Source organism: Lepidochelys kempii, chromosome 6 (assembly GCF_965140285.1).
Source record: "Lepidochelys kempii isolate rLepKem1 chromosome 6, rLepKem1.hap1, whole genome shotgun sequence".
NCBI lineage: Eukaryota > Metazoa > Chordata > Testudines > Cheloniidae > Lepidochelys > Lepidochelys kempii.
Genome location: NC_136385.1, coordinates 69,615,222 through 69,641,259, shown reverse-complemented (window position 1 = coordinate 69,641,259; position 26,038 = coordinate 69,615,222). Strand labels below are relative to the sequence as shown.

Below are 26,038 nucleotides of genomic sequence, written 5' to 3'. Positions count from 1 at the left end.
AAGTTACCAAGCAAAATGAAACAAAACATGCAAGTCTAAGCCCAATACATTTAAGAAACTAAATGTAGGTAAATCTCAGCCTCAGAGATGTTCCAACAAGCTTCATTCACAGACTAGACTCCTTTCTAGTCTGGGCCCAGTCCTTTCACTTGGTACAGTCCTTGTTCCAGCTCAGGTGGTAGCTAGGGGATTTCTCATGACTGCAGCCCCCTTTGTTCTGTTTTACCCCCTTTTATAGCTTTGGCACAAGGCGGGAATCTTTTGTCTCTCTGGGTCCCCACCCCACCTTCTAAATGGAAAAGCACCAGGTTTAAGATGGATTTCAGTACCAGATGATATGGTCACATGTCCTGTGAGACCCCAAAGCCTTCATTCTTCCCGGCCTGACTCTCAGGAAGGCTTGCAAGTAAACAGAAGTCATCTATAGTTAATTGTCCTGGTTAATGGGAGCCATCAAGATTCCAAACCACCATTAATGGCCCACACTTTGCTTAATTACAATAGGACTCAGAGTTATATTTCATACTTCTAGTTTCAGATACAAGAATAATACATTTATAAAAGGAGGATGACCACACTCAGTAGATTATAAGCTTTGTAATGATACCTTACAAGAGACCTTTTGCATGAAGCATATTCCAGTTACATTATATTCACACTTATTAGCATATTTTCATAAAATCATATGGAGTGCAATGTCACAGACATATCCTTACTGAAGGAGATTGGAAAAGCACAGAGGAGGAGAGACGATGTTGACTTCTGCTCATTAACTTTGAGCTGACTTGTTTTTATGGAATTATTTTGGCACTGGGTAAATTCCTTATTAAGCAACTGCATTTAGTCCACTTAACAGCAGATTGATATTCCCATATATGTTTTAAGCATACATGTCTCCGACCTCACCTGCTATACACCAAGACTAATTTGGCCCATACACTATAAACTCCTTTGGATCCATCATTAGAAAATTATGTAAAGGTGCTATTATAATTCCAGATAGTCAGTTTCTGAACACTCCGGTGTTGGAGGTGGAGTGAGGGAAGGAAAAGTTTTTCATCCTTAAATATAAATTACTTTTGTTTTAGTAAATTTTTGTAACTATGTTTAGTTATCTTGCTGTTATGGCGGGTCCTAAAGATGAGACTCCTGGTTCCTCCTGTATTGGACTGAAAAACTGCACTGAAATCATTAAACACTGTTAAGCATCAGTACAAGGCATGCTGGTGTATTGGAGGATGAGGCTCATTCATCGGGTGTCCAAATTAAATAATATTAGGCTTAAGGGGTGGGGAATGAGGGAGAAGGAGATGGGAGAGTAGAATGAAGAATTATGGAGGCATTTTCCTATTTAAACAGGACTAGGCAATGATTCAGAACAATAGGTCTTTTGTCTGGGTCAAAGGAAGATGAATCCCCTGCCTCTGTACACTTCCAAAAAAACATTGTTTTTGTTGCACACCTTATAGTACTATGGCTTGCAGGATGTTAAAAACAAAAATAGGGGAGAGGTGGGGGAGTATGTTTTTTCTCAACATTACATGCTTCTGTTAAGTGTTCAGTATTAAAATTGTAAAAGGCAGCAATTGTACTTAGAATGCAAAGATTTAGCAAAATGATGTGATTTTTTTTTTTAAACTCAAGAACGGCAGTGCCTATTATTTCTCTGCCTCATGAACATAGTGAGGGTAAAACTCAAATCTGTTCACCATACTTTAAGTGAGAGTAAAAACAGAGCCTTCTTAGGGTGGCGATATCAAACTCCCAGATTTTTCTTATTGCAATTCATGAGGTGCTGTGTTAAGGCAGTCCTTAACAATAAGTTTGGTAAAATAGTCTTATGTTGTATTAGAAGATGATCATTCCAATTGCAGTGCTGATACATGCTCAGTAAACTTATTTTTAAGGTATTGTTTTTTTCTTGTCTTCAGCCCTAGCTTTCTGGCCTTTTACAATTACTTTAATTGGTGGAGGTTACAAATTCCATTTTCTGGATGCATTAATTGAACAGAACAAATTATATTCCTTATTTAAATTGATGGACACTTTACCCTGTACCTACCATGGGACTTAGAAAATGCCAGAATTAAAAACAAAAAACTCAGCTAATTGTAGAATTTTGCACAATTATAATTTAGATGTCATATAGAATTTATCAACTTTCATTTGAGCATCTTAATAAATGCCATTGGCTGGAAGATTGACTTCTTGTCCTAATGGAGCAAAGCACTAAAATCTTTCAAGAAGATGACACTTTCATCGATCTTTATTTAGAACTCAGCAATGTCTAGTGTTAAGGACACCTGTATACCAGGAAGAAACATTTATTCTATACCTCATTTCTTTATGACAAATTAGTATAATGCCTTGAACAGGAAAATTTATTTCCATCTCTCCCTATTTTTAAAAACCTCTTTTTAAAATAAATTAATTCCAACACTTGTATTAAGTAATGTGAAAAGGAAAGCTTCCCATAAGGTCTGAAATTTTTTTAAAAAAATTTGCTTGTATTTTACATAAGAAATTCAAGTCTTGTTTTTCCTGTGACTCTGTGAGTGACTGGAGAACTGGTGGGATTATGGTAGCACAGCAACCAGGAAAGTTAAACTTGAGTGAGAGGGGAAGTTATTTTTATTCATTGTTCAAAAGTTTTTGTGTGGTGTTCTGTTTTGTTTTTGTTTTGTTTTGGAAAACACTTAACAATCCAAAAAAGAAAAGGAGTACTTGTGGCACCTTAGAGACTAACAAATTTATTTGAGCATACAGACTAACACGGCTGTTACTCTGAAACTTAACAATCCAATACCCAATCCTTTTAGGCAATGGCTTAAATTTTTTTATAGTCCATATTAGAATGATCTAGGAAAGAACTCCAGTAACATAGGGAAGACAAGACTTGACATTCCTGGTATTTCTAAGGAAGTAAGCACAATTTCACACCCCCCCCCAAAAGAAAATTCTTTCAGGCCTTCTCTGTATACCAAGAATAAACACAGGATACAAACTCAACTTGTATCCTCTGCAGGTCTCCTTTAATTAGGGTTGCGAGTGGCTCTGCTACCCTGTCATTCAGCTGAGCTGCCTGGTGTTGTCCTGCATTTGTCCATGTCCTTTATTTGTAAAGAGCACCATTTTGCACAGGGAAAACTTACTTACTCTGACCCCTGTTTTAACCATTTGAGTGCTAACCTGGTTTTAACTCCAGTATGTGGTACATGGGTCAGAATGTTTGTCCTCTTTGAAGTACAGACCTTCCAATGCTGTTAGATTTTTAGAGTGGACTTAAATTCCGTCTTCCTGTTGAGGTAAATGGGAAATCTTACATTTGTTCTATATCCTTTCTCTTTTGCCACTGCTCTAAACTTTTCTGACTGCAATATTTCCATCTTGTTTTGCCAGGAGATACTCTGCCTGGCATAAGGATGGCTCTTTCCATTATGTGCACAGGACGCCTTTTGGAAACTATTCATTCATCTGTGTGGATGCCACCCTCAGCCCAGGCCCCAAGAGACCATACAATTTCTTTGGGATTTTAAACATGGTACTGTAGAAGAATTTGCATTCCAGTTCACAAGCTGCTGGTACTTCTTGTAATAGATTCATAGATATTTAGGTCAGAAGGGACCATTATGATAATCTAGTCTGACCTCCTGCACAATGCGGGCCACAGAATTTCACCCACCACTCCTGCAAAAAACCTCTCACCTATGTCTGAGCTATTGAAGTCCTCAAATCATGGTTTAAAGGCTTCAAGAAGCAGAGAATCCTCCAGCAAGTGACCCGTGCCCCATGCTACAGAGGAAGGCAAAAAACCTCCAGGGCCCCTTCCAATCTGCCCTGGAGGAAAATTCCTTCCCGACCCCAAATATGGCGATCAGCTAAACCCTGAGCATATGGGCAAGATTCACCAGCCAGATACTACAGAAAATTCTTTCCTGGGTAACTGAGATCCCATCCCATCACAGGCCATTAGGCCTATTTACCATGAATATTTAATTACCAAAACCATGTTGTCCCATCATACCATCTCCTCCATAAACTTATCGAGTTTAATCTTAAAGCCAGATAGATCTTTTGCCCCCACTGCTTCCCTTGGAAGGGTATTCCAAAACTTCACTCCTCTGATGGTTAGAAACCTTCGTCTAATTTCAAGTCTAAACTTCCTGGTGGCCAGTTTATATCCATTTGTTCTTGTGTCCACATTGGTACTGAGCTTAAATAATATATGGTTTGGTATTTGTTTGTTGTTTTTTAAAGAGAGAAATGTCTCAAACTGATGAGAAAGACAAAATGGATGAGATAATATCTTTTATAGGAACCACTTCTGTTGATGAAAGAGACAAGCCAAGTTTTTGGGCTTCATGGAGCTCTTCCTCTGTGTACCTTGAAAACTTGTGTCTTTCATCAACAGAAGTGGGTCCTATAAAAGATATTACCTCACCTACTTTTCTCTGTTATATACTGGGTCAAACATAGCTACAACAACACTTCAAACTCTACCATTCGTCTAAAAGATAGTCTTTGTATGTTAATATTGTTTTGTCTTTTCCTTAAGAAAATTAATGTTTCTTACACCATACTCTAAAAGTAGGAGAAAATGTTTTTCCCTCTCTCTCTTTTGCAAGAAATAATTTGGTATCGTTCTGATACCAAAACGAAGATTGAGAGGCCTTTTTTTTTTTTTTTTAAAGGACACTGTCAAGAACTTCCTATGTTTTTTGTTTTTGTTACACATCAATGTTGGTATCAGCTCCTTAGAAGCTTTAAAATAAAAATGCTTTCCTTCCCGATTCTGTCCTTTTTGATTTGTTAAACATGTTCCTTGTGTGTTTGTTTCTTTTTTGTTTATGTTCTTATTTGTGCATGAGCATCATCAATTATGTTGAGAATATGTGGTACTGCAGTCCATGAAGCTTATGTGAAAGCTGGTCTGTATCCTAGGTATAGATATTTGGACCATTTGAATAAGATGTAAAACTGAGGTCCTGTTTCTTGTGATCATTAAAGATGCTATGGCAATATTTGAAAGAGTAGGAATATTAATCCTGATGTTTAGGTCAAATTCCAGTTCAAATAGTTGCATTTTGGTTCCCTAAATTCCCTCTCTAGTTTCTGATCGATATGGTATTCTTTTTCATTTATTCTCCTAAAATATTGTTTAGTGTTGCTATGTTCTGTTAAACAGATGTCCTCTTCTGCCCCTGAGATGACTGCGTTGAGTGATGAGTAAAATGTTCCCTAACTTTTACCTACCCCCAAATGAGTGTTGAGGCTAAGGGTTCATGTACACATGCCAGTTATTCTGGAATAATTTAGGATCTAAATTTAAAGCCAAAAAGCTATTCAAGAATAGTGGACACACTATTCAGTTATTCTGGAATAACTCCATGTATAGACAAACCCTAAGTAAGTTAATGTTTGTAAAGCACTTGGAGATAATTGTAGGAAAGATGCTATAGCAGTGCAAAAATACAGTATTATTGTTCTTATTGTTTGTTCTAATTAATGCTGGATGCACTAGCTTTGCAGGCAGAATTCAAGATGAGACTGTTTATTTCTGAGTCTGATCTCTTGTCCTTGACTGCTGTGAATCAAGCATGCTTTTACTTAGGAGCAAGCAAATGGGAGTAAGAAGAGTGTCATTTGCAAACATTTGCACAAAACTGTTGGATGGAGAAAAAATAGGTAGTTCAGGATCAGTGGACATCTGTCGCTATGTATCTATGATTTTATCAGTGACTTGATTGTACACCTGGGGTTTTTAACATGGGTGCAGAAAATACACAAATCCTTCAAGGCAAATGAAATATTAGTTGTAGCTACTAAAGCATTGTTATGCTAACATAGTTTGACATCCAGAATTCATCCCATTTTTGTATGATTATAACTCAGATTCTCCCCTCTCTGCTTATATGTTGCAACATTTACCTTCAGGTGAGAAGGCAGAAAAATATGTTGGCTGTCCTCCTGGACTCCGTTAAAGGGCACTTGCAAAGGGGGAAAACCAATGGGCTTGTGCCCTGTTTTGTTTTCTCTAACCTTTTTATGTTAGAAATTGAGGTGTTATCAATCCTGGAAGTCTCTCTGAACTCTGATAATTGGGGAACTTGTGAAATTTTATCACAAGAGTCAAGAGGTTGAAAGCTGAACAACTGAGGGAAAGGAATTTTAGTCACTATTTAAAACTTTTTGTTGAATATTTTAACTCTAATGTCAAACATTTTGGAGAAAGAATGTCTTTGTTAAAGATTCAGCACCTATGCCCCTTCAATTAAGGCGTTAGAGCTGACAATGCACATTCTCTGAGCCCTTTCATCCCTACAGTAGGTCCCTGGCAGTACCAAAGATGACCAGACTTCAAACTTCTAAGGTAAAAAATAAGCAGATTTAAAAAACAAAACAAAACCCAAAGCTTCTATTTTATTTTGTATCGGTTCTTATACCACACGCATCACCTTTGTATTTGAGCACTTTCCAGTACTGCGTTAAGCGATGTGACTAACAGCTGTCATGTCTTTGTTCTCTCCCCAAATAGAGACTTGGGTGGTTTTTTAATAAATATGTGTTGCGATGTATTTATCTTGGAGGGGTGAGTGATGAGGTTCGTGATGGTCCTTAGTTTCTGGAGAAGTTCATTCCACACTTTCAGACCTATTCCCAAGACACTTCCCGACACAGAAAAGCTTTACTTTTGCTGAAGAGAGTTCAACTGTGCCAGAGGAGTATAATTGTCAACCACTGTTTTCATCCTGGAGCTTTAGGCGAACTTTTAGATATCCTGGGCCCAAACTATGGAGAACTTTGAAGATAAGGAACAAGACCTTTAATTTGATTCAAGATTCTATGGGAAGCTAGTGTATGGAGTGGAGAATGGGTTTGATGTGATTATGGTAGCCTGTGTTGCTAAGGAGATGCACTGCAGCATTCTGTACTAGTTGGAGTTTCCTAAATATTGAAAGTTTTGTGCCTAGGTATATCATATTGTGGTAGTATAGCTGAGAGGTGTCAAAGATATGAATAAATAAAGCCAGCTCTCCATTTGTTGGGATGGATCAGAGTCTCCTAGCCAATTGGAGATGATAGAAGGCATTACTTGTGGATGCTGCTGTGTGAGAGCTTTAGCATCCGTGAGGAATCAAGTGTAGTCCTAAACTATGGAGTGAATTGGTCAGTTGTGGGTGTGTACTTTCAACCAACAGAAGCAGCACTGCAGCTGCAAACTCTCCAAAATGCTTTCCTTTACCCATTAGCATCACTTCTGTCTTTCTTAGATTCAGCCAGCTGCTCTTCATCCATGAGCTGATCCCATTTATATTATGGGCCATCTTGGCAGTAGCAATATGGTTGTGTGTAGAGAATAGGCAGAGCTGTATGTCATCTACATACTGCTGACACTAGGGTCTGTTCACTTAATGGCTGTGTGCAGATGTTGAAAAGGACTGGAGAGAGAATTGATCCTTATGGGACTCCACAAGTGAGGGTTCTATTGGTGAAAGTGTAGTTTCCCTTCACTGCTTTTTGGTTGTCTCTCCAGGAAGGATTCTCAACATTTTAGCACATTCCTCTGGACTTCTGTCACCTCTCTTAACGTGCATGCCTTCTTTACGCTGAAGCAAAAATGGGCAAAAACCTCCTTGGGGAAAAACAAATCAAATGCAGATCTTTATGCTGCTTTTGCCACTGCTTAAGTGAAAGGAGTACTTTGAGTGCTATGTAACTTTATTTTTTCCAATGTCTGATCATTTTATTTTGTTTGAATTGGGGGATATTGACAGAAGTTCTGAAAGTTCCATTTATGTGCATGCTTCTGTAGGAATTAAAAAAAGTACTCTTTATAGTTTAAAGGTGATTTCTGGTATGTGTTGTTTGATTCTTGGATCCAAATAGCTTGAATGCTAATGAAACGCCTTTTCAATTTGTCCGCTATTTCAGAGTCAAATGGAAGAGCTATCTTCCTTGGCCACAGAAAGTCATCATAGCAACCAAACCATCTGGTTTGGCCATTACCCCACTTCAACAATCATCTCCCCATCTCCAGGAGTACGAATGGTAATGAGGTAAGATTTCTCTTCTCTTTCTGCATATTTCCAGCATTACCCCACTTCAACAATCAGCTATTCTGAGGTGGCATTTTCTTCCCAGTAAAATAATAATCATATTGTTTTTGACTAGCTCTGCCACAGCCTATTTGTGTGGGCACTTCCATACACTGGGTGGACTGATGCCAGTCCTGCATAGTCGGCACCCTCAGGGCACTCTGGAACTGGAGCTGGGAGATTGGATGGAAAATAGGAAGTAAGTAAACCTCCAGTGAAAAAGCAAATGTTATACACAGACACTACCTGGTGAAGTGGTGACCCTTTCTTTTTATTCCTTGTGGAGAGGTCAGCAGACATGATGGCCCTCCAGCCAGGTCCCCATTCAGTCCACCCCTTCCAGGGTTACAAAGTCCAACAGGACCACTGTCCAATGCCTTTTCTGGATGTGTTCAGCCCCTGCTTGGGGCACTTTGCCACTATACCAGTGGCTAACATGGGAATTGGGCCCACCTACTACATTGGGTTCTCGCCCAGGGACCCTGTACACAACAATCCAGGTCTGCTCAATCCCCATCCCTGTTGGTGTTTCCCTGGGTTCCTTCCTACCCATCTTGTCTCACTTCCCTTGCCTGGTTCTGGGTTTACCACAGGAGTCTACTCTACTTCCCGTGGCTACTTCACCCTCTCCTAGCCTCTTGCTAGACTCCTTATGCCAGGACAGGATCTCAGGGTTTACTCTCCCCCTGGACTTTCTTCTTGACCTTGATGACCTTGCTCATCCCAGGGAGTGACTGGAGCTCTTTACCCTGCAGCCCCTTTCTGCTTTCAGCCACCTGGCTTTATAGTCTTGTTCCAGCCCTTCTCCAGCTGGGCTTGACTCTTAAATTAACCCTGGACCTCCCTCTCGCTTGTGACGCCAGGTAACCTAATTGGCCTTAGGGTTAATGAGGGCCTGCATCAGGGATGGTGTAGGATGCACACCCTGTCATGCAGGGATTTTGTAATTATCCCAACACCCAATCATTATAAAACTGAGGCAATTCAGAGATCAGGTTAATTTTAAATGAAATCTGAAAATGTTGAGGTGTGGAAATACACAGTTAAGGTACCCAAACAACCTTAACTTTATCAAGTAGTGACACCATGCAATAACAATATAATTAAAGCATGTTAGTATTTGTGGTCTCAGATTAGATTTAAGCTAACTTTTAAAGATGCATTGGATTTTCTCTTTTTTGTTCTTACTCTCATTGTACTGTTACAATGAAAGGTGTCCTCTTTCAAAATGGCCACTGCCTACCATTGTTCCCAGTGAGAGTGAAGCCAGCAGCCATCCTCATGAGCAGCCTGTGGCCATTTCAGAAAGGTGTCTAACTGTGGGCAAGTTATGTCCTCAGTCCCATTGAGAACAACAGGAAATGGCAATTGTTTTAAAAGTGGGCAGTTTTACATAGAATTTTCTGTAGTAGAACATAGTTTGTCAGATCCTGCTGAAGAGGAAACTTTCAATTATGAAGAATGGGAGGTCGGGGAGGGTGGAGGAATGAACTTTAATCATGTGGGGGTTTTTTAAGTCTTCACAGGTAGCCTATGCTCAAAATTTCAGTGAGTTTTAACTATAACGGAAGTGTGAAGCATCCACCTTAGCCTATTATTAAGATAATTTGTGAGACAGAAACTGTGTGATATGGGATGTAAATATCTCAAAAGGACCCATTTTAATTGTTAAATCCTAAACTAACCCATTGATTTGTAAATTATCAGAAAATTCATTCTGTGCTCAAAAAGTAAATGCTGTGATTTTAGGGAGGATAAGTGTGGTTGTACAGCACCTAGCACAGTGGGGTCCTTGTCCATGACTAGAGCTCTAAGTACTATGGTAATACAAATAATTAATAAGAATAATTCTTCATACATAACAAAATGGTTGAATGCCTGCTACAAGATCAAAACTCAACTCAGTCTTAACTATGGGACTGCACATGGCGCTTCCACAATAAGTAAAATGAATTTGAAAGTCTCAGTCTAAAAACTGTATCACCTGCTACTCATTCCACACACACACACACAAATTGGAAAATAAATGCATCAGTCTTATTTAAAAGCTTTGGAGCAATTTGTGAATTCTCTGCCCTTGCAATAGCCCACATTAACAAAATTGTCTTGTTTTAACTTCTTATCATCAGGTACCGGATCCTTGCATTTGATCATGACCTCCTTAGCTTTGCAGATATGAACTTTGAGGAATGGCCAGCTGTTCTCATCACCAACCCCAAATCGTTACTTTATAGCAGCTCTACTCATGAACCACTAGTGAAAATTCTTCACTCCACCCACATCAGGTATCCTGGGGTCTCTTGAAACTTTCAACAAGTTCTTTTACAGTTGGGTGTTTCTCTGTGACTAAATCAATGTAGATGTGTCTATACGGGTATGTCTACACTGCACAAAACCAACCAACCCGTTGCGAGCCTCAGAGTTCAGGTCACTTGACTTGGGCTCATGCTACAAGGCTAAAAATAGCAGTATGGATGTTCCCTTTCAGGTTCTGAAACCTGGTGAAGGGAGGGAAGTCTCAGAGCCTGGGCTCCAGCCTGAGCAGGAACATATACGCTGCTATTTTTAGCCCTGTAATGCAAGCCCCGTGATCCTGAGTCAGTTGACCTTGGCTCTGAGATTTGCTGCCATGTTTTGGTTTTGGGTTGTTTGTTTTCTTCAGTGTGGATGTATCATAAGTTAACATATGTTCATTCCTCTCCAAATCCAATTCTCTAGAAGGTTATTGTATGATAAAAGCAGGCTATATAGAGCCACGTTACATTTGCTTTACTCATGCAAGTGTTTCCACTGAAGCTGATGGAACTGTTTGTGTGATCAAAGCGGGCAGAACTAGGCACATAATCAGTCCTTGATAATAGTTGTTAATCTCTCAGTATACCACTGCATCTATCAATTTCAGTTTTTATATTTGCTTATATTCATCTGAGTGTTTCTGTGTGTGTTTATGCCTCTGCTTTCATCAGGTTTTTTTAGCCTGCATCTGCCTATTTTCAATTTTTTTTTTTATAAAAAAAACCCTCTACTTCTGCCTATTTCCATATTTATGTATTTTTAAAACTCTACTACTTTATTTCTATTTTTATTTACTTTTAAATTGTTAATATGGCTGGCTTTATAAGAATACTGAATAATACAGTTTGTTTCCTGATTACTCCTGTTCTCCTGGGCATGCCCTTTCCATCTTCCTCCACAGACAGACAATTCTCTTAAAACATCCATAGTTATAAAATGATAATGTAACTGGGGCTTCTGAGGGGAGTAAGTACCTTCATAAGCTGTTCCCTGAGAGAGTGTGCTCACCCCATATGATGAGGGGGATGTGGCACAGTATCTACTTCCCTAGAAGGCTTTTTAGAAATTAGAAGGAGGGCAGTGATGAGACCTTCTCATGCGGATCTGGTATACCCTGTTGCTGCTTCCTCTTGGGGATGCAAAAAAAAAAAAAAAAAGGCAGGGGGAAATAAATGGTTTAATCTCTAATTGCCAGTTACTACACACACACCTACACCTACACCTACCCCTACCTTGGGGTACCCAGAACTGAGAGTCACCTTGTTTACAAGAAGAAAAGGAGTACTTGTGGCACCTTAGAGACTAACAAATTTATTTGAGCATCCGATGAAGTGAGCTGTACCTCACGAAAGCTCATGCTCAAATAAATTTGTTAGTCTCTAAGGTGCCACAAGTTCTCCTTTTCTTTTTGCGAATACAGACTAACACGGCTGCTACTCTGAAACCTTGTTTACAATGGAGACTTGCTTGTGTTTAACTTGGTGTCAACTCTCTGACACCACCAGTCTGTTAGCCACCCAAGCACTCTCCTCTGGGCTATGCCAACCCTTATTCTGCCTTGCAGGTTAACAATAGATGTACCCCAGTCCTTGAGCTCCTTTGAAGCGTTCCTCTGCGGTGTCCAGTCCCTTATCTACTGAACACTCATAGGAATACCAGATCTGCTGTCCCCAAGGGAACAGTGTACACACCAGCTTGTGTGAATCAACTCAGGATCAGCCCCTTGCTAAATATCACAGCACTAAGATATATCTATAGTGAAAACATGGATAAGTTTATTACAAAAGATTCAAGAGGTATTGAGTAAGGATAATGGAAACCAAAGGTTACATATAAAACAAAATTATAACATGCTTTCTAGAGTATAAACTTAACAAGCTAACCTCCTGTCTACAGAAGTTTACCTCACCCCCAGAGTTCTCTGCAGCATTTCAACCAAGTTGGTTGAGATCCTGTTTTCATAAATGTAATCAATACTGACTTCTTAAGTGCAAGATAAAGAGGTGTCTTTTTGCCTTCTACTTATATTTACTGTTCTCAGAGTCAGAATAACCATCCATGGATTATTTTTCCTATGTGCTGCTTCCCTGTTGATTTCACATCTCCCTTTTGACTTTATATGTAAATAGACATTCATTGTGTTAGTTTACAATGCTTAATTTACATCTCAACAGAGAGAGAAGTGAATAAACAACTCTTGCCTGACAGAAAACCTGTTTGTCAACTCTGCCTTAACACAGACTTTAAAACATACTCTTTGCATAGTATCTGTACATACATTTCACAATGATATTAATGTCCACTGAGACCCTTGGCTTTCATTTGACACCTCACATGACATCATTTGGTGAACAAGAATGTACAAACCAGAATCAGGACATTCCTGTAACCCCCTTGCCAGGTGGCATTAAGGGTTTCTTGGGGCGTGCACGTGCATGCACACGCAGAGATGGGAATGTTTATAACTTCATATTAGGCAAGAATATAGGAAAATTAACTTTGAAATGGCAGGAAGAAATCATTACAGTTTAATAAAGCAAGAGAATTTGATTGAAGGAATAAAACATGAAAGCTTCTCATTTAGTAATTTAAGAAAGAAACTCTAAAAACAACTAATGAGCTGTTGGATGAATTTGGGGAATTACCAGATCCAAAAAACGAGTCTGTAGTGTATGATAATGTTTCAAGTCTTATTACACATCTGAATTTTGTGAATCAACAACAGATATAAAATAACATGCAAAAGGTAAACTTACAAAGGAAAAGAAATAGGAACTATGAAAAGGTGTTACACCTGCTGAAGTTTCTAAAGCTGTATTTCATCTTAATTTGGTGAAAGCACTTGAAGCAGATAGTTTTACAGAAGTTTACAAAAGCTTACTTGCCAAAATCACTACAATCTTATGAAAACTTTCAGCTAGATCATTGAGGAAGAAATCTCTTCTCAACAGTTAACTTTGTCTGCAATCTGTATTTTAAAAACAAACTAGAGATCCAGTGAGGTGCGCATCTTGTAATACAATCTCCATGTTGAATCAGGATTCTCACATTTGCATGAAAATTGTAGTCTTAACACTTGAGGAAGTATTAACTTGTACATTGAACTTAAGCAGGCTTTGTAGCAGAAAGTAATTTTAGTCAGTATTCATATGCTAAATAAAACAGAGGATTCAGTCAACAGGAAGAGCTATCTGAAGTTTAGACTCTAGGATCTTTGATAGGGTGGAGTGGGGTTTCCTCTTAAAAGCACTAAAATATTTTAATTTGGTTCTTTATTTAAATCATGTATGGGTAGAATTAGAACATACAGAAATGTGTTGCCCTCTTCAGTTAGAAAGGAATGCCCAGACAAAGCTGTCCATTCCTGCCCCCCTCCAATTTTCCAATCCTGTTAGAACCTTTCATCCAACTAACTCAGTATCATCCCAACAGTACCTCGTATATTAACTGGTGGAAAACACAGCTGTATTTCACCATATGTGCATAATAGCCTACTTCATTTGAGGGAGCCCTACTCCACTTTGCCTATTGCATTACCAGAAATGAAAGAACTTGGAAAGATTTTAGGGTACAAAATTACCATGGGGGAAAAAGCAAACTGCGATGCTGTAATTGAAATGGCAACAGTACTGAAGGGAAAACCATTAAAATAGCGTCCTCTTGTTTAAGATACTTGGGTGTTGATGTTTCTCATAAAATTGAGCTATATAAACCAAATTATTCTACTGCTGGGGAAAAAAAATAAAAAGAACTTTTAAAAAGGACTGACAAATGTCAGCAAAATCTCTATGCATGTGTGTGCACGAGTATGCGTGTTCACCCATGTCTGCCAATTGTGGTATGAAATATTTGACATAAATGGATCCCCTTTGCTTTTATCTGGTCTAGCTAAGTCTGTTCCAGTTAGGGTGCTAGGGATACCTATAACTTTATCAATTCTACAGTCCAGTTTTGCACCATCTGACCTTGGCAAAGGTAAATTGTAGACATAGTTGAATACAATAAAAAAAGCCTCCTTTCCAGAGCATCTCTCCTTGGGGATGCCAATATAGAGAGTCAGAAATCCAGGCTGAGAATTGTACTTGAATCTCTTGCATGGCATTGTGCTACCAGTAAATCACCAATACAGACTTTGGTTAAATTTTTATTTCAGTAAAAAGATATTTGAGGAGATCATGGGAATTGATGTCATATATAGATTCAGCAGAACTACATATACCCTGTGTATTAACGGTTTTGTTAAGATTTTCTTCTCCTAGACTGTTCCCACTTTTTTAGAAGAGGGCTGCCACATTCCTTTTCACTCTTGGCTCCCAGTAAGTTGACGAGGATGATTAGGGGTATAGCTAGGGAGGGTGTCCCCCTCTTTTGTAAATTACAGCCAGGATCTAACATCTCAAGGATTTCCCACAATAACTCCAGCTCTTCCCTTTTTTAATCCTTTGAACTTTTAGCTATTAGGAAGTATAACCTAATGACTTGTCTCCAAGGGGTAATGACAAACCTTCCTGCAAATCTCATGATGAACCTGTTTGTTTTTACTTCTTAGAATTCTGGTCTTCTCTCCTTCTTTAATCACCTCTGTGAAGGTCAGTATTGATGGAGTTCATTTGGGGGATGCTCATCATAAGTCTGGTCCTCTCTACGTACTGAAGTGGAACCCTCAAAACTACAGTGAAGGATTACATCACATAGATGTGACTGTCCAGGTGAGCTGTCTACTGGCATTTATTACTTTAACCTATAATGCCTTGACCAGCATTTCTCAGCCTGCGGGTTGCATGTGACCCAATTAGCACACAGCTGTGGCCCACCTCAGTTGTGTGCTAAAGGCTGTGTGTTCCCCGCTGCCCTGCCCCACAGCGGGCTCCGGGTGGCTGGCTCCCGCTAGCTCCCACAGTGGGCTCCTGGGTCTGGGCTGCCTGCTGCTGCTGGCTCTGCGCAGCAGGGTCAGGGGTCTGGGTTGCTGGCTGCTGCTCAGCCCAGCACATTGGACTCTGGGCTGCCGCGCGGCCCCATACAAGGTCCGGGGTCCCGGCTGCTGCCCAGCCCCGCACGGTGGAATCCAGAGTCCTGGGAGCTGTCTGCTGTCTGGCCCTACATGGCAGGGTCCTGGCTCCCGGGTGCTGCCCGGCCCCACCCAGCAAGGTCTGAGATCCTGGCTGCCTCCCTGCCCCACCCAGTGAGGTCTAGGGTTGCAGTAGGGTCGGGGGTCAGGGTCCCCGCCCCATGCCCAGCTCTCCACTCCCGGCCCCACTCTATGTTGGGGTCTCTGGGCGGAGGGCGCTGGCCATAGGGGGTTGTGTGGGAGGAGGTTAGGTGGTGGGCACTGTGATTCTCAACCTGTGGCCCGGGTAACACTTTGTGGGCCGCATATGCAGCCCACAGTGATACATAGGTTAAGAACCACTGTCCTAGACTATCAACGTACTGCCTCATGTAAGTAGGGATGAGTTTAGTTTAAATAAATATTCATACGTTCCAGTTTTGTCTGCCAGGCAGCAGAAATGGAAATCAGAGTTATTCAATGAAAAAGTCTGAATCCCTAATATTGAGACTTTATTTAAGGGTATGTACAAAAGGATTTAAACTTCAAACTGAAAATGTATTGATGTCAGATACAAGGGGAGATCAGATCATTGGTAAACAAGGTTTTTCAAATCACAAGTGCTATTTTAGGATTGCCTCAAAAGAGGGGCACTCTAACTTGGACAATAAATATGTTAATGTGATGTTTCTTCAAGCAAATTTTTAGACAGTTAAGAAAGAGGCAGATCCTTGCCTAGTAAGGGCAAGGATCCAAATCTCAAGGGCCTTGGAGATGAAGTTGTAGTAAACTGTTTGTTTGTTTGGAATTCATCTAAAAATTTGTCAAAGGCTAACACCTAACATGTTTTTTATATCACAGAACACCAAATTGTTACTGACATTATGTTGTTTGAATATAACATTGTGAGGAACAGTTCTCCTTTTGGCAGCTGTAGTTTAGTACTGTGCCTTTAAGAAGCTCTAATAGAAACTGAGCAAACTCTTCCATCTTTGTATACATTTATGCATAGAAATCAATAGTATTGAGAAAGTCAGTTTCTGTCTCACTATGACCATGCATTGCCTAGCCAGACAGCATTTCTGTAGGGCAGAAAACTCTCTTCTTTAAGGGAGTCAGACTTCAGATTCTGAGATTTTAATGGTTAGGGTAAGTGTTCTCATCCATATATGTAACTTTCTCTCTTTGTCACACAGCAAGATAAGGACAGTAAGGATTTTCTGTAGTCAACTTGCTGTACTGTTAATGTTGGACATCCTAGCTTGTTCTTAACCTTTTATTTTTTCTTCCTAAAGAAAGCATTAAAATTTCAGAACTGATTCTTCTCAAATGAAGCGGGAAAGCCACCATTGTTACAGGGCTCATTTCCAGATTGCCCCCTTGTGGCTCTATAGGGCACTACTCACTCTGTCACAGGACCTCCAACAGTTGGTTGCCATCTCTCATGAGGCCCACTACAATGGTGCTTTAGCCCTCCAGCTAAGACAAACACACTTGAACCTCACCCTTTCCTCAATACTTGCATCCAAAAATAAAGAAATGCTTCAAACTCAAAACCACCCTATGAGTCGTCAGCAGGACCTCACCCTTCTATGCAGGGCTTGTCTTCATGCACTCTGTCCTTTTGGTCAGTCTCCCTGGACCTTGTCGTCTCATCCACCAGGAGACTCGTCCAGGCAGCAAGCTGCCTCGGACTCTTGGCTGAAACCAAACTTTCCTCAGCATGGGACAAGCCAAACTCTATTCTTCTTGGCCAGCTGTGATCTGAGCTGGGCCTTCTCCTTTTAACTCCCACCTCCACAGCTGATATCTGTTGCAAGTGTAGTTGGGTAGGGCTCAGTGGGTCTACAAGCCTTCATTAACCCTCCTCCTTGCCAGTGTGGGACCTGTGTGCCCCATTACACACATGCACAAACACTAGATAACATGCAACTAGGATTGAGTGGGACTGGTTGTCTACCAGTAGTACAGTGTGCGAATATATGCATTTACCACCATTTTAATAGTTTGGGGCTGTATAAAAATGAACTTTTGGTCCTCTCCAGTCATACATCACTAACGCATCCAGTAACTGAATGCTCTGAAAAGCTAATGTCCCAGTGGAGGAGCAGAGGGGTCAGGTTTTAACTCTGATTATTTAGCTGGAGAAAATGTGAATTCTCATAATTTTTTCTAATTTGTCTAGTATTTAATATTCACAATTTTATGAGACTGTTCAAAGTTTAAATCCTTGTGATCATACCTATATTTTAACATGTACTATATACTCCTGACAATTTGATAAATATCCTATTTATTATGTCCTGGGAGACAGGTTCTCAGTGCTATAAATGTACAAATAAAAATCATGGAATTATGTTGAATAAATATACTAGCAGTACTGGGAAGAAAATGTATTACCATACTCTGGCTTATAGGTGAGAGCACAGCAATTACAATTTAGTTAAAGAAAATATCAAAAATGGAACACAACACAGCCCCCAGACTTGTTTCAGAGGTGAGGGTCTCTGGAGTTGTGTACAAAAAACAAAAACTGATGGCTGAAGTTAGCCCCTTCTGCAAGTTGCTGAGTCTCTGAAGGGGTCCCTTTCCCATGCAACACTTCCTGATTATAAACTCAGGGCTAAACATTTGCTTGCAACATAAAACTACATTGTCATAATTCACCTAAAAAGAATATACCTGTGCAATAATATGTATTTAGTACAGCAATCTACCAGTCTGTGTACATACTAATGAGATCTTTCCAGAGAAGTTAGCAATCCTAGCCAGGAGCCTTAACCTGAAATTTTGAATTATTCTGGAAAGTGGTTTGAAAGACGCTTGTTTGGCACAATTTACATCTGATTACTTCTCTGTTTTATTCCCAACCAGGATGCCATTGGGAAGAGCAGCACTCAAGGTCATACATTTGCTGTGAACGAAAACCTCTCTCTCAGATTTGGCTTCTTGTCATCTCTCATTCTCCTTACAGACCACTACATCCTGGTGGGTGCTTTCAGCCAAAATAGCGGTCATACCTACTTTCTTTCTCCTAGAGACTGTCAGAGCCATTTTTCTACCTCATGTTGAGAATAAATTATGTAATGTTTGAGTTGTTCAGATATTACAGTGATGGGGTCATATAAGAAACTTTGCAGATATTTTCAGACTTCAGTTCCCAAATTGCACCAATCAGAGACGAACATGCACTGATTATACATGGAAAAAACCTCACATTTGTATCCACAGCTGTCCATTTTGCACACATGCATGTTTTGTGCATGAATTAGGTATGTATTTTGTAGGAGTGGTTATACAAAAATGAAGCCACCAAGTCTGGCTTGGAGTAAAGTGAAGCCCAAACTAAATTTAAAGAAGAGTAGTGAAAAAAGATTACTACAGAAGTGGACTAGCAGGATTATAGGAAGAATTTGTACATCATCTGCTCAAGGTGTGCTTGGTACAAACACTAGATAACATGAAAAGTGAAATCCTGGCCCTGTTAAAGTAGAAAATCCCATTGACTTCAACAGTTACAGGATTTCACCCTTACAAAGGACCAGAACTGGAATAAACAGGAGGATGGAATCATACAATTAATATGTATTAATAGAATTATATAAAGAAAGCTTTAGGTTGTACCTGTGACTTTCTGAAAACTCTGATATTAGTTCTCTAAATTTGTAACTCTGATGTTCATCAGAGTCACTTAAAAGAAAACTGTAGTTTTACTTAGCACAGCAATCTGAAAATGTATATGGTGATAAGTGTCTTCCTATGTGAAATATATTTTAATTTACTTTTTATTTTTGTGTTTATTGAAGAAAGCAAGGCATGTGTGTGATCCCAATAGCTTGGAAACCCAATGAAACCAACTGCAAAATTCCTCTTCCATTTTGCTTTGATATGGAAACTTAATTATTGGTAGTTCTTACAACTGTTGTACTAATTTGCAAATTATTATAAATGTATTACCGCAGTCAGTGTTGTTTCACTGTGAAAGTATTTCTGATAGAAACCAGAACTAACCTGAATTTATTGACTTTTCTCAAGTTCCCCTGTTTCTGAAGTCTCATTGTTACTTTTAAATGTGATGGCACCTGGAATCTCAAAATACCTGTTTTAATTAAACCATTAATTTTTCTCACTTTCACACAGCTGTACTAAGAAGATAGATACCATTTAAAGTTTTGATTTATTGGAATAATTGTGCTTGTTTTCAGGCTCGAGTACTGTTTGGGCTGACTGTTCTGGTTCAGATCACCTTGCTTCTTCTTTTCAGGTACCTTAGAAAGCCAATGCTCAAAGGTAAGAGTCAGTGTTTTGTCTGTATTTTTTAAGAGGATTTTGATTTTTTTCCACACTCTATTCACTATTTTATCCTGTGCTATCAAGACAGCAAAAAAACCCTAATAATAATTATACTACTATTTACTGTGCAAGCGTTGCATGTAGCACCTCTCAGCTTGAGTCGGTCCCTTGAAGCTGCCATTTTGTTTCCAGAAGGGCTCAGAGAATCTCTGAAATGTCAAATAAAATATGGTCTAGTCAAGGGGTTCTCCAACTTCATTGCACCATGACCCCTTCTGACAATAAAAATTACTATATGACCGCAGAGAGGAGACCAAAGCCTGAGTCCACTCAAGCCCCAATACCCTTTAGGGGGGAGCAAAGCCGAAGCCAAAAGGCTTCAGCCCCAGGCAGACGGCCTATAACCTGAGCCCCACCACCCAGGGTTTGGGCTTTGGTCCCAGGGAGTGGGTCTCAGGCTTTGGCTTTAGCCCTTGGCCCCAGCAAGTCTAAGCCAGCCCTGGCGACCCCATTAGGTGACAAATCTGAGGAACTCTCCCAGATTGGGGTGTCAATAGAGGAGATTTTAGAACAGAGGTGGACAAACTTTTTGGCCTGAGAGTCATATCTGGGTACAGTGGAGTCCATCTTACATGGGGGTTAGGTTCTAAAGTCAGCATGTAAGGCGAAAATCGCGTATAGTCAAAATTACTCTTAAAAATCCCTTAAATTGCCCATAAAGTACAGTATACTGTACATGGTTTTGTGTATACAACCCTGTACAGTAATATGTATAATGTATACAGTAATGTACAGTATATAATAGAGTACATATGCAAAATATAATTTTACAGTACTATATTTTTAATTACAGGGAGTAATTACAGGAGGTTTATTACAGGGGGTCTCCAGGGCTTGATGTCAGTCCAGGAGACGGAGGTGATGGAGAGCTTGGGGGATGGAGAGTGAGTCGTAGACGAAATGGTTGGCTCTGGTTCAGCTTGAGAAGTTGATTGCGTAGGCTCATCTGCTGCTGGTTGTTTTTCCTTGAAAAACATGGTGATCAGCAACTGTCGCTGTTGTCTCTTGAGCTGCTCAAACATTTCTTCATACGGTCTCAAATCGTCCGTAATACTACATGTGATTTTGAGGCTTCGTTCCATAGAGGGATCATATTCAGAAATTTAGTCATTCAAGTGTTTTGCTGCTTGGAACACTTCAGCAAATTTACACTTGGAACACTTAAGCAAACTTGCTGGCTCTTCCTGTTCGTTGTCATCATCTTCGTCTTCTGTAGACGATTTTATCAGTTCCTCTAACTCTGTTAGTCAGTGCTTCTCTATGGCTCTCAATTAATTCTTCAGTTTCTTCCTCAAGGATGTCGACGAAGCCATCACCACCCACTTGCCTGGCCACCTGAACAATGCATTTCACTTCTTTGTCAATGGTCAGGAAACCCTTAAAATCATTCATGCATTCTTTCCATAGGTTTCACCAACATGCATTGACTGTTTCAGGCTTGACTGCATCTATTGCCTGTTTAATATAAGTGATGCAATTGGCAATGTTGAGGGACTTCCAACACTCCATCACATTAAGATTGGGATCAGCATCCATAGCACTACATATCCGTGAGAACGTAAGCCTCGTGTACGTGGCCTTGAAACAGCGAATCACGCCTTGGTCGAGAGGTTGGAGGATGGAGATGGTATTGGGGAGAGAAAGAATACTTCAATGTCGTTCTGCGCAAATCGGAGTGCCGCAGGGTGGCCAGGAGCATTGTCTATGATCAGCAACACTTTAAAGTCAACTCCTTTCTCTTCGAGGTACCGCTTGACCTCCAGAATGAAACACTTGTGGAAACAATCCAGAAATAATGCTGCCAAGCCTTTTTATTTGATTGCCAGAACACAGGCAGGAGATTTTTTTCTTGCCTTTTAGGGCACAGGGATTTGCAGCCCTGTAGAGCAAGTCCAGCTTTATTAAATGCCCAGCCGCATTGCCAGAAAACAACACGGTCACACGGTCTTCAGCTGCTTTGAAGCCAGGGGCCTGTCTTTCTGATTTCGAAGTGTAAGTGCGGTTGGGCATTTTTGTTCTAGAAGAGCCCAGTCTCGTCGGCATTAAAAACTTGTTCCGGGAGATAGCCCCTTTCTTTTATGATTTTCTTTAATTGTTCGGGGTAGTCTTTTGCTGCCTCTTCATTGGCAGATGCAGCTTCACCAGTAGTCTGCACGTTTTTGAGGTGGAAGTGGTTCCTAAAACTGTTAAGCCAACCTTGGCTGGCTTTGAATTCCTTCTCATCAGAAGGCTGTCCCTCTTCGGCGGGAGGTTTGAACAGCGCATAGAGGCTAAGTGCCTTTTCTCGCAACGTGTTGGCATCGATAGGCACACGTTTACGGTTCATGTCTTCCAGCCATAAGTTTAATGCCTTTTCAGTCTTCACTAAAGTCTTACCATGCACCTGGCTCGTCACTTTAGCAGTTATTGGAGCACTTGATGCCACAGCTTGACGAATTTCTCTCTCTCGAATCTTGATGGCACAGATGCTAGATTCGTTGCGGCCATATTTATGCACCACTTTGGAGACTGACATACCGTCTCTCAATAAGTCCAACACAGCCAGTTTTTCCTCCAGCGTTGGAACAGATAGCTGTTTCTTCAGCTGAGCACCAGATGAAGTAGTTGGCTTGCGTTTAGGGGCCATGTTGTACGAAAAATACGTAGAGTATCTTTAAACACTAGAATCACACTCAGCGCGGCGAGATGCTCACACTCTGAGAGGCACGCGGGAACAGCAGATTCACGTCTCCCATCTCACGCTCACTCCAGGGCATACACTCTTTGAGTGGAATGGTGGGTGGAATTGCCTGCACTATTTACAGGTATCGTGTTATTTTTCTTTTTTTTTTTTTTGCTGCATGCGTATAGTTGAATTCGCGTTAAGTTAAATGCGCGTATGATGCGACTTACCTGTATAGAAATTGTATGGCAGGCCATGAATGCTCACAAAATTTGGGTTGGGGTCTGGCTGGGGGTGTGGGCTCCAGTGTGGGGCCAGAAATGAGGAGTTCAGGGTACGGGAGGGGGCTCCGGGCTGGGGCAGGGTGGGGGGGGCGGGCATGAGGGCTACGGCTGAAAGTGCAGGCTCTGGGGTGGGGCAGGGGGATGAGGGATTTGGGGTTAAGGAGGATGTTCCAGTTGGGACCGAGGGGTTCGGAGGGTGGGAGGGGGATCAGGGCTAGGACAGGGGGTTGGGGCAGGGGGTGCTGAGGGCTCTGGCTGGTGGTGCGGGCTCTGGGGTGGGACCAGAAATGTGCCGTTCAGGGTGTGGGAGGGGGCTCTGGGATGAGGCAGGGGGTTGAGGTGCGGAGGGCAGTTTGGGGGCTCTGGCTTGTGGTGCAGGCTCTGGGCTGGGGCTGAGGGGTTTGGGGTGTAGGAGGGTGTTCCGATCTGGGGCTGAGGGGTTCAGAGGGCAGGAGGGAGATCAGGTCTGGGGCAAGGGGTTGGAGCACAGGCGGGGTGGGTCAGGGGTGCAGGCTCTAGGCAGCGCTTACCTCAAGCGGCTCCCAGAAGCAGCGGCATGTCCCCCCTCCAGCTCTTATGTGGAGGCGTGGCCAGGCGGCTCTGCATGCTGCCCCGTCCGCAAGCACTGCCCCCGCAGCTCCCATTGGCCACAGTTCCCAGCCAATGGGAGCTGCAGGGGCGGCACTTGGGGTGGGGGTAGCGTGCGGAGCAGAGCCCGCTGACTGCCCCTATGCATAGAGGGGGGACATGCTGCTGCTTCTGGGATCTGTGCAGAGTGGCCCCAGATCCTGCTACCCGGCTAGCATACCAGAGTGGGGCAAGCCCCAGACCCTGCTCCCCAGCGGGAGCTCGAGGGTGGGATTAAGATGGCTGGCAGGCCAGATCCAGCCTGCGGGCTGTAGGTTACCCACCCCTGTTTTAGAACAAAGTGATAAACTAAATAGTAATAAGTCCAGGATCAGATGGTATTCACCCAAGAGTTCTGAAGGAACTCATATGTGAAATTGCAGAACTACTACCTGGTATGTAGTCTGTCACTTAAATCAGCCTCTGCACAGGTGACTGGAGGATAGCTAATGTAATGTCAATTTTTTAAAATAGGCTTCAGAGGCAATTCTGGCAATTACAGGCCAGTGAACCTAACTTCAGGACCAGGCAAATTGGTTGAAACTATAGTAAAGAACAGAATTATCAGATACACAGATGAACACAATATGTTGGGGGAAGAGTCAATATGGTTTTTATAAAGGGAAATCGTGCCTCACCAATCTATTAGAATTCTTTGAGGGGGTCAACAAGCATATGAACAAAGGTGATCCAATTGATATAAAGTACTTGGACTTTCAGAAAGCCTTTGGCAAGGTCCCTCACCACCGTCTCCTAAGCGAACTAAGCAGTAATGGGATTAAGAGGGAAAGTCCTCTCATGGGGTATGTCTGCACTACGGAATAAGGTTGAATTTATAGAAGTCGGTTTTTTAGAAATCGGTTTTATATATTCGAGTGTGTGTGTCCCCACAGAAAATGCTCTAAGTGCATTAAGTGCATTAACTTGGCGGAGTGCTTCCACAGTACCGAGGCTAGAGTCGACTTCCGGAGCATTGCACTGTGGATAGCTATCCCACAGTTCCCGCAGTCTCCGCTGCCCATTGGAATTCTGGGTTGAGATCCCAATGCCTGATGGGGCTAAAACTTTGTTGCAGGTGGTTCTGGGTACATATCATCAGGCCCCCGTTCCCTCCCTCCCTCCGTGAAAGCAAGGGCAGACAATCATTTCGCGCCTTTTTTCCTGAGTTACCTGTGCAGACGCCATACCACGGCAAGCATGGAGCCCGCTCAGGTAACCGTCACCCTATGTCTCCTGGGTGCTGGCAGACGCGGTACGGCATTGCTACACAGTAGCAGCAACCCATTACCTTGTGGCAGCAGACGGTACAGTACGACTGGTAGCCATCATCGTCATGTCCGAGGTGCTCCTGCCCACGTCGGCTGCGAGCGCCTGGACAGACATGGGTGCAGGGACTAAATTTGGAGTGACTTGACCAGGTCATTCTCTTTAGTCCTGCAGTCAGTCCTATTGAACCATCTTATGGTGAGCAGGCAGGCGATACGGATTGCTAGCAGTCGTACTGTACCATCTTCTGCCAGGCAGGCAAGAGATGAGGATGGCTAGCAGTCGTACTGTACCATCTTCTGCCGAGCAGCCATGAGATGTGGATGGCATGCAGTCCTTCTGCACCGTCTGCTGCCAGCCAAAGATGTAAAAGATAGATGGAGTGGATCAAAACAAGAAATAGACCAGATTTGTTCTGTATTCATTTGCTTCCCCCCCCCCTCCCCTGTCTAGGGGACTCATTCTTCTAGGTCACACTGCAGTCACTCACAGAGAAGGTGCAGCGAGGTAAATCTAGCCATGTATCAATCAGAGGCCAGGCTAACCTCCTTGTTCCAATAAGAACAATAAGTTAGGTGCACCATTTCTTATTGGAACCCTCCGTGAAGTCCTGCCTGAAATACTCCTTGATGTAAAGACACCCCCTTTGTTTATTTTAGCTCCCTGAAGCCAACCCTGTAAGCCGTGTCCTCAGTTGCCCCTCCCTCCGTCAGAGCAACAGCAGACAATCATTCCGCGCCTTTTTTCTGTGCGGACGCCATACCAAGGCAAGCATGGAGGTTGCTCAGCTCACTTTGGCAATTAGGAGCACATTAAACACCACACGCATTATCCAGCAGTATATGCAGCACCAGAACCTGGCAAAGCGATACCGGGCGAGGAGGCGACGTCAGCGCGGTCACGTGAGCGATCACGACATGGACACAGATTTCTCTGAAAGCATGGGCCCTGCCAATGCATGCATCATGGTGCTAATGGGGCAGGTTCATGCTGTGGAACGCCGATTCTGGGCTCGGGAAACAAGCACAGACTGGTGGGACCGCATAGTGTTGCAGGTCTGGGACGATTCTCAGTGGCTGCGAAACTTTCGCATGCGTAAGGGCACTTTCATGGAACTTTGTGACTTGCTTTCCCCTGCCCTGAGGCGCATGAATACCAAGATGAGAGCAGCCCTCACAGTTGAGAAGCGAGTGGCGATAGCCCTGTGGAAGCTTGCAACGCCAGACAGCTACCGGTCAGTTGGGAATCAATCTGGAGTGGGCAAATCTACTGTTGGGGCTGCTGTGATGCAAGTAGCCCACGCAATCAAAGATCTGCTGATATCAAGGGTAGTGACCCTGGGAAATGTGCAGGTCATAGTGGATGGCTTTGCTGCAATGGGCTTCCCTAACTGTGGTGGGGCCATAGA

At 42.0% G+C, this 26,038-nt stretch overlaps 1 protein-coding gene across 9 annotated transcripts in view; it reads left to right on the top strand.

Annotated features, from left to right (window-relative positions):
- Positions 1 to 26,038, top strand: part of TMEM62 (transmembrane protein 62) — a 55,456-nt gene that overhangs the window by 17,416 nt on the left and 12,002 nt on the right. For 5 of the 9 annotated variants that reach the window (XM_073348579.2, XM_073348578.2, XM_073348580.2 and 2 more), the window contains 7 exons: positions 3,400 to 3,541; positions 7,933 to 8,057; positions 8,173 to 8,295; positions 10,226 to 10,381; positions 14,941 to 15,100; positions 18,313 to 18,426; positions 19,644 to 19,728. In XM_073348579.2, the coding sequence (XP_073204680.1) occupies positions 3,400 to 3,541; positions 7,933 to 8,057; positions 8,173 to 8,295; positions 10,226 to 10,381; positions 14,941 to 15,100; positions 18,313 to 18,426; positions 19,644 to 19,728 (905 nt within the window). Of the gene's footprint in view, positions 1 to 3,399; positions 3,542 to 6,324; positions 6,371 to 7,932; positions 8,058 to 8,172; positions 8,296 to 10,225; positions 10,382 to 14,940; positions 15,101 to 18,312; positions 18,427 to 19,643; positions 19,729 to 26,038 lie in introns of those variants that run through there. The other 4 variants (XM_073348586.2, XM_073348587.2, XM_073348585.2 and 1 more) reach the window with 3 other exon arrangements.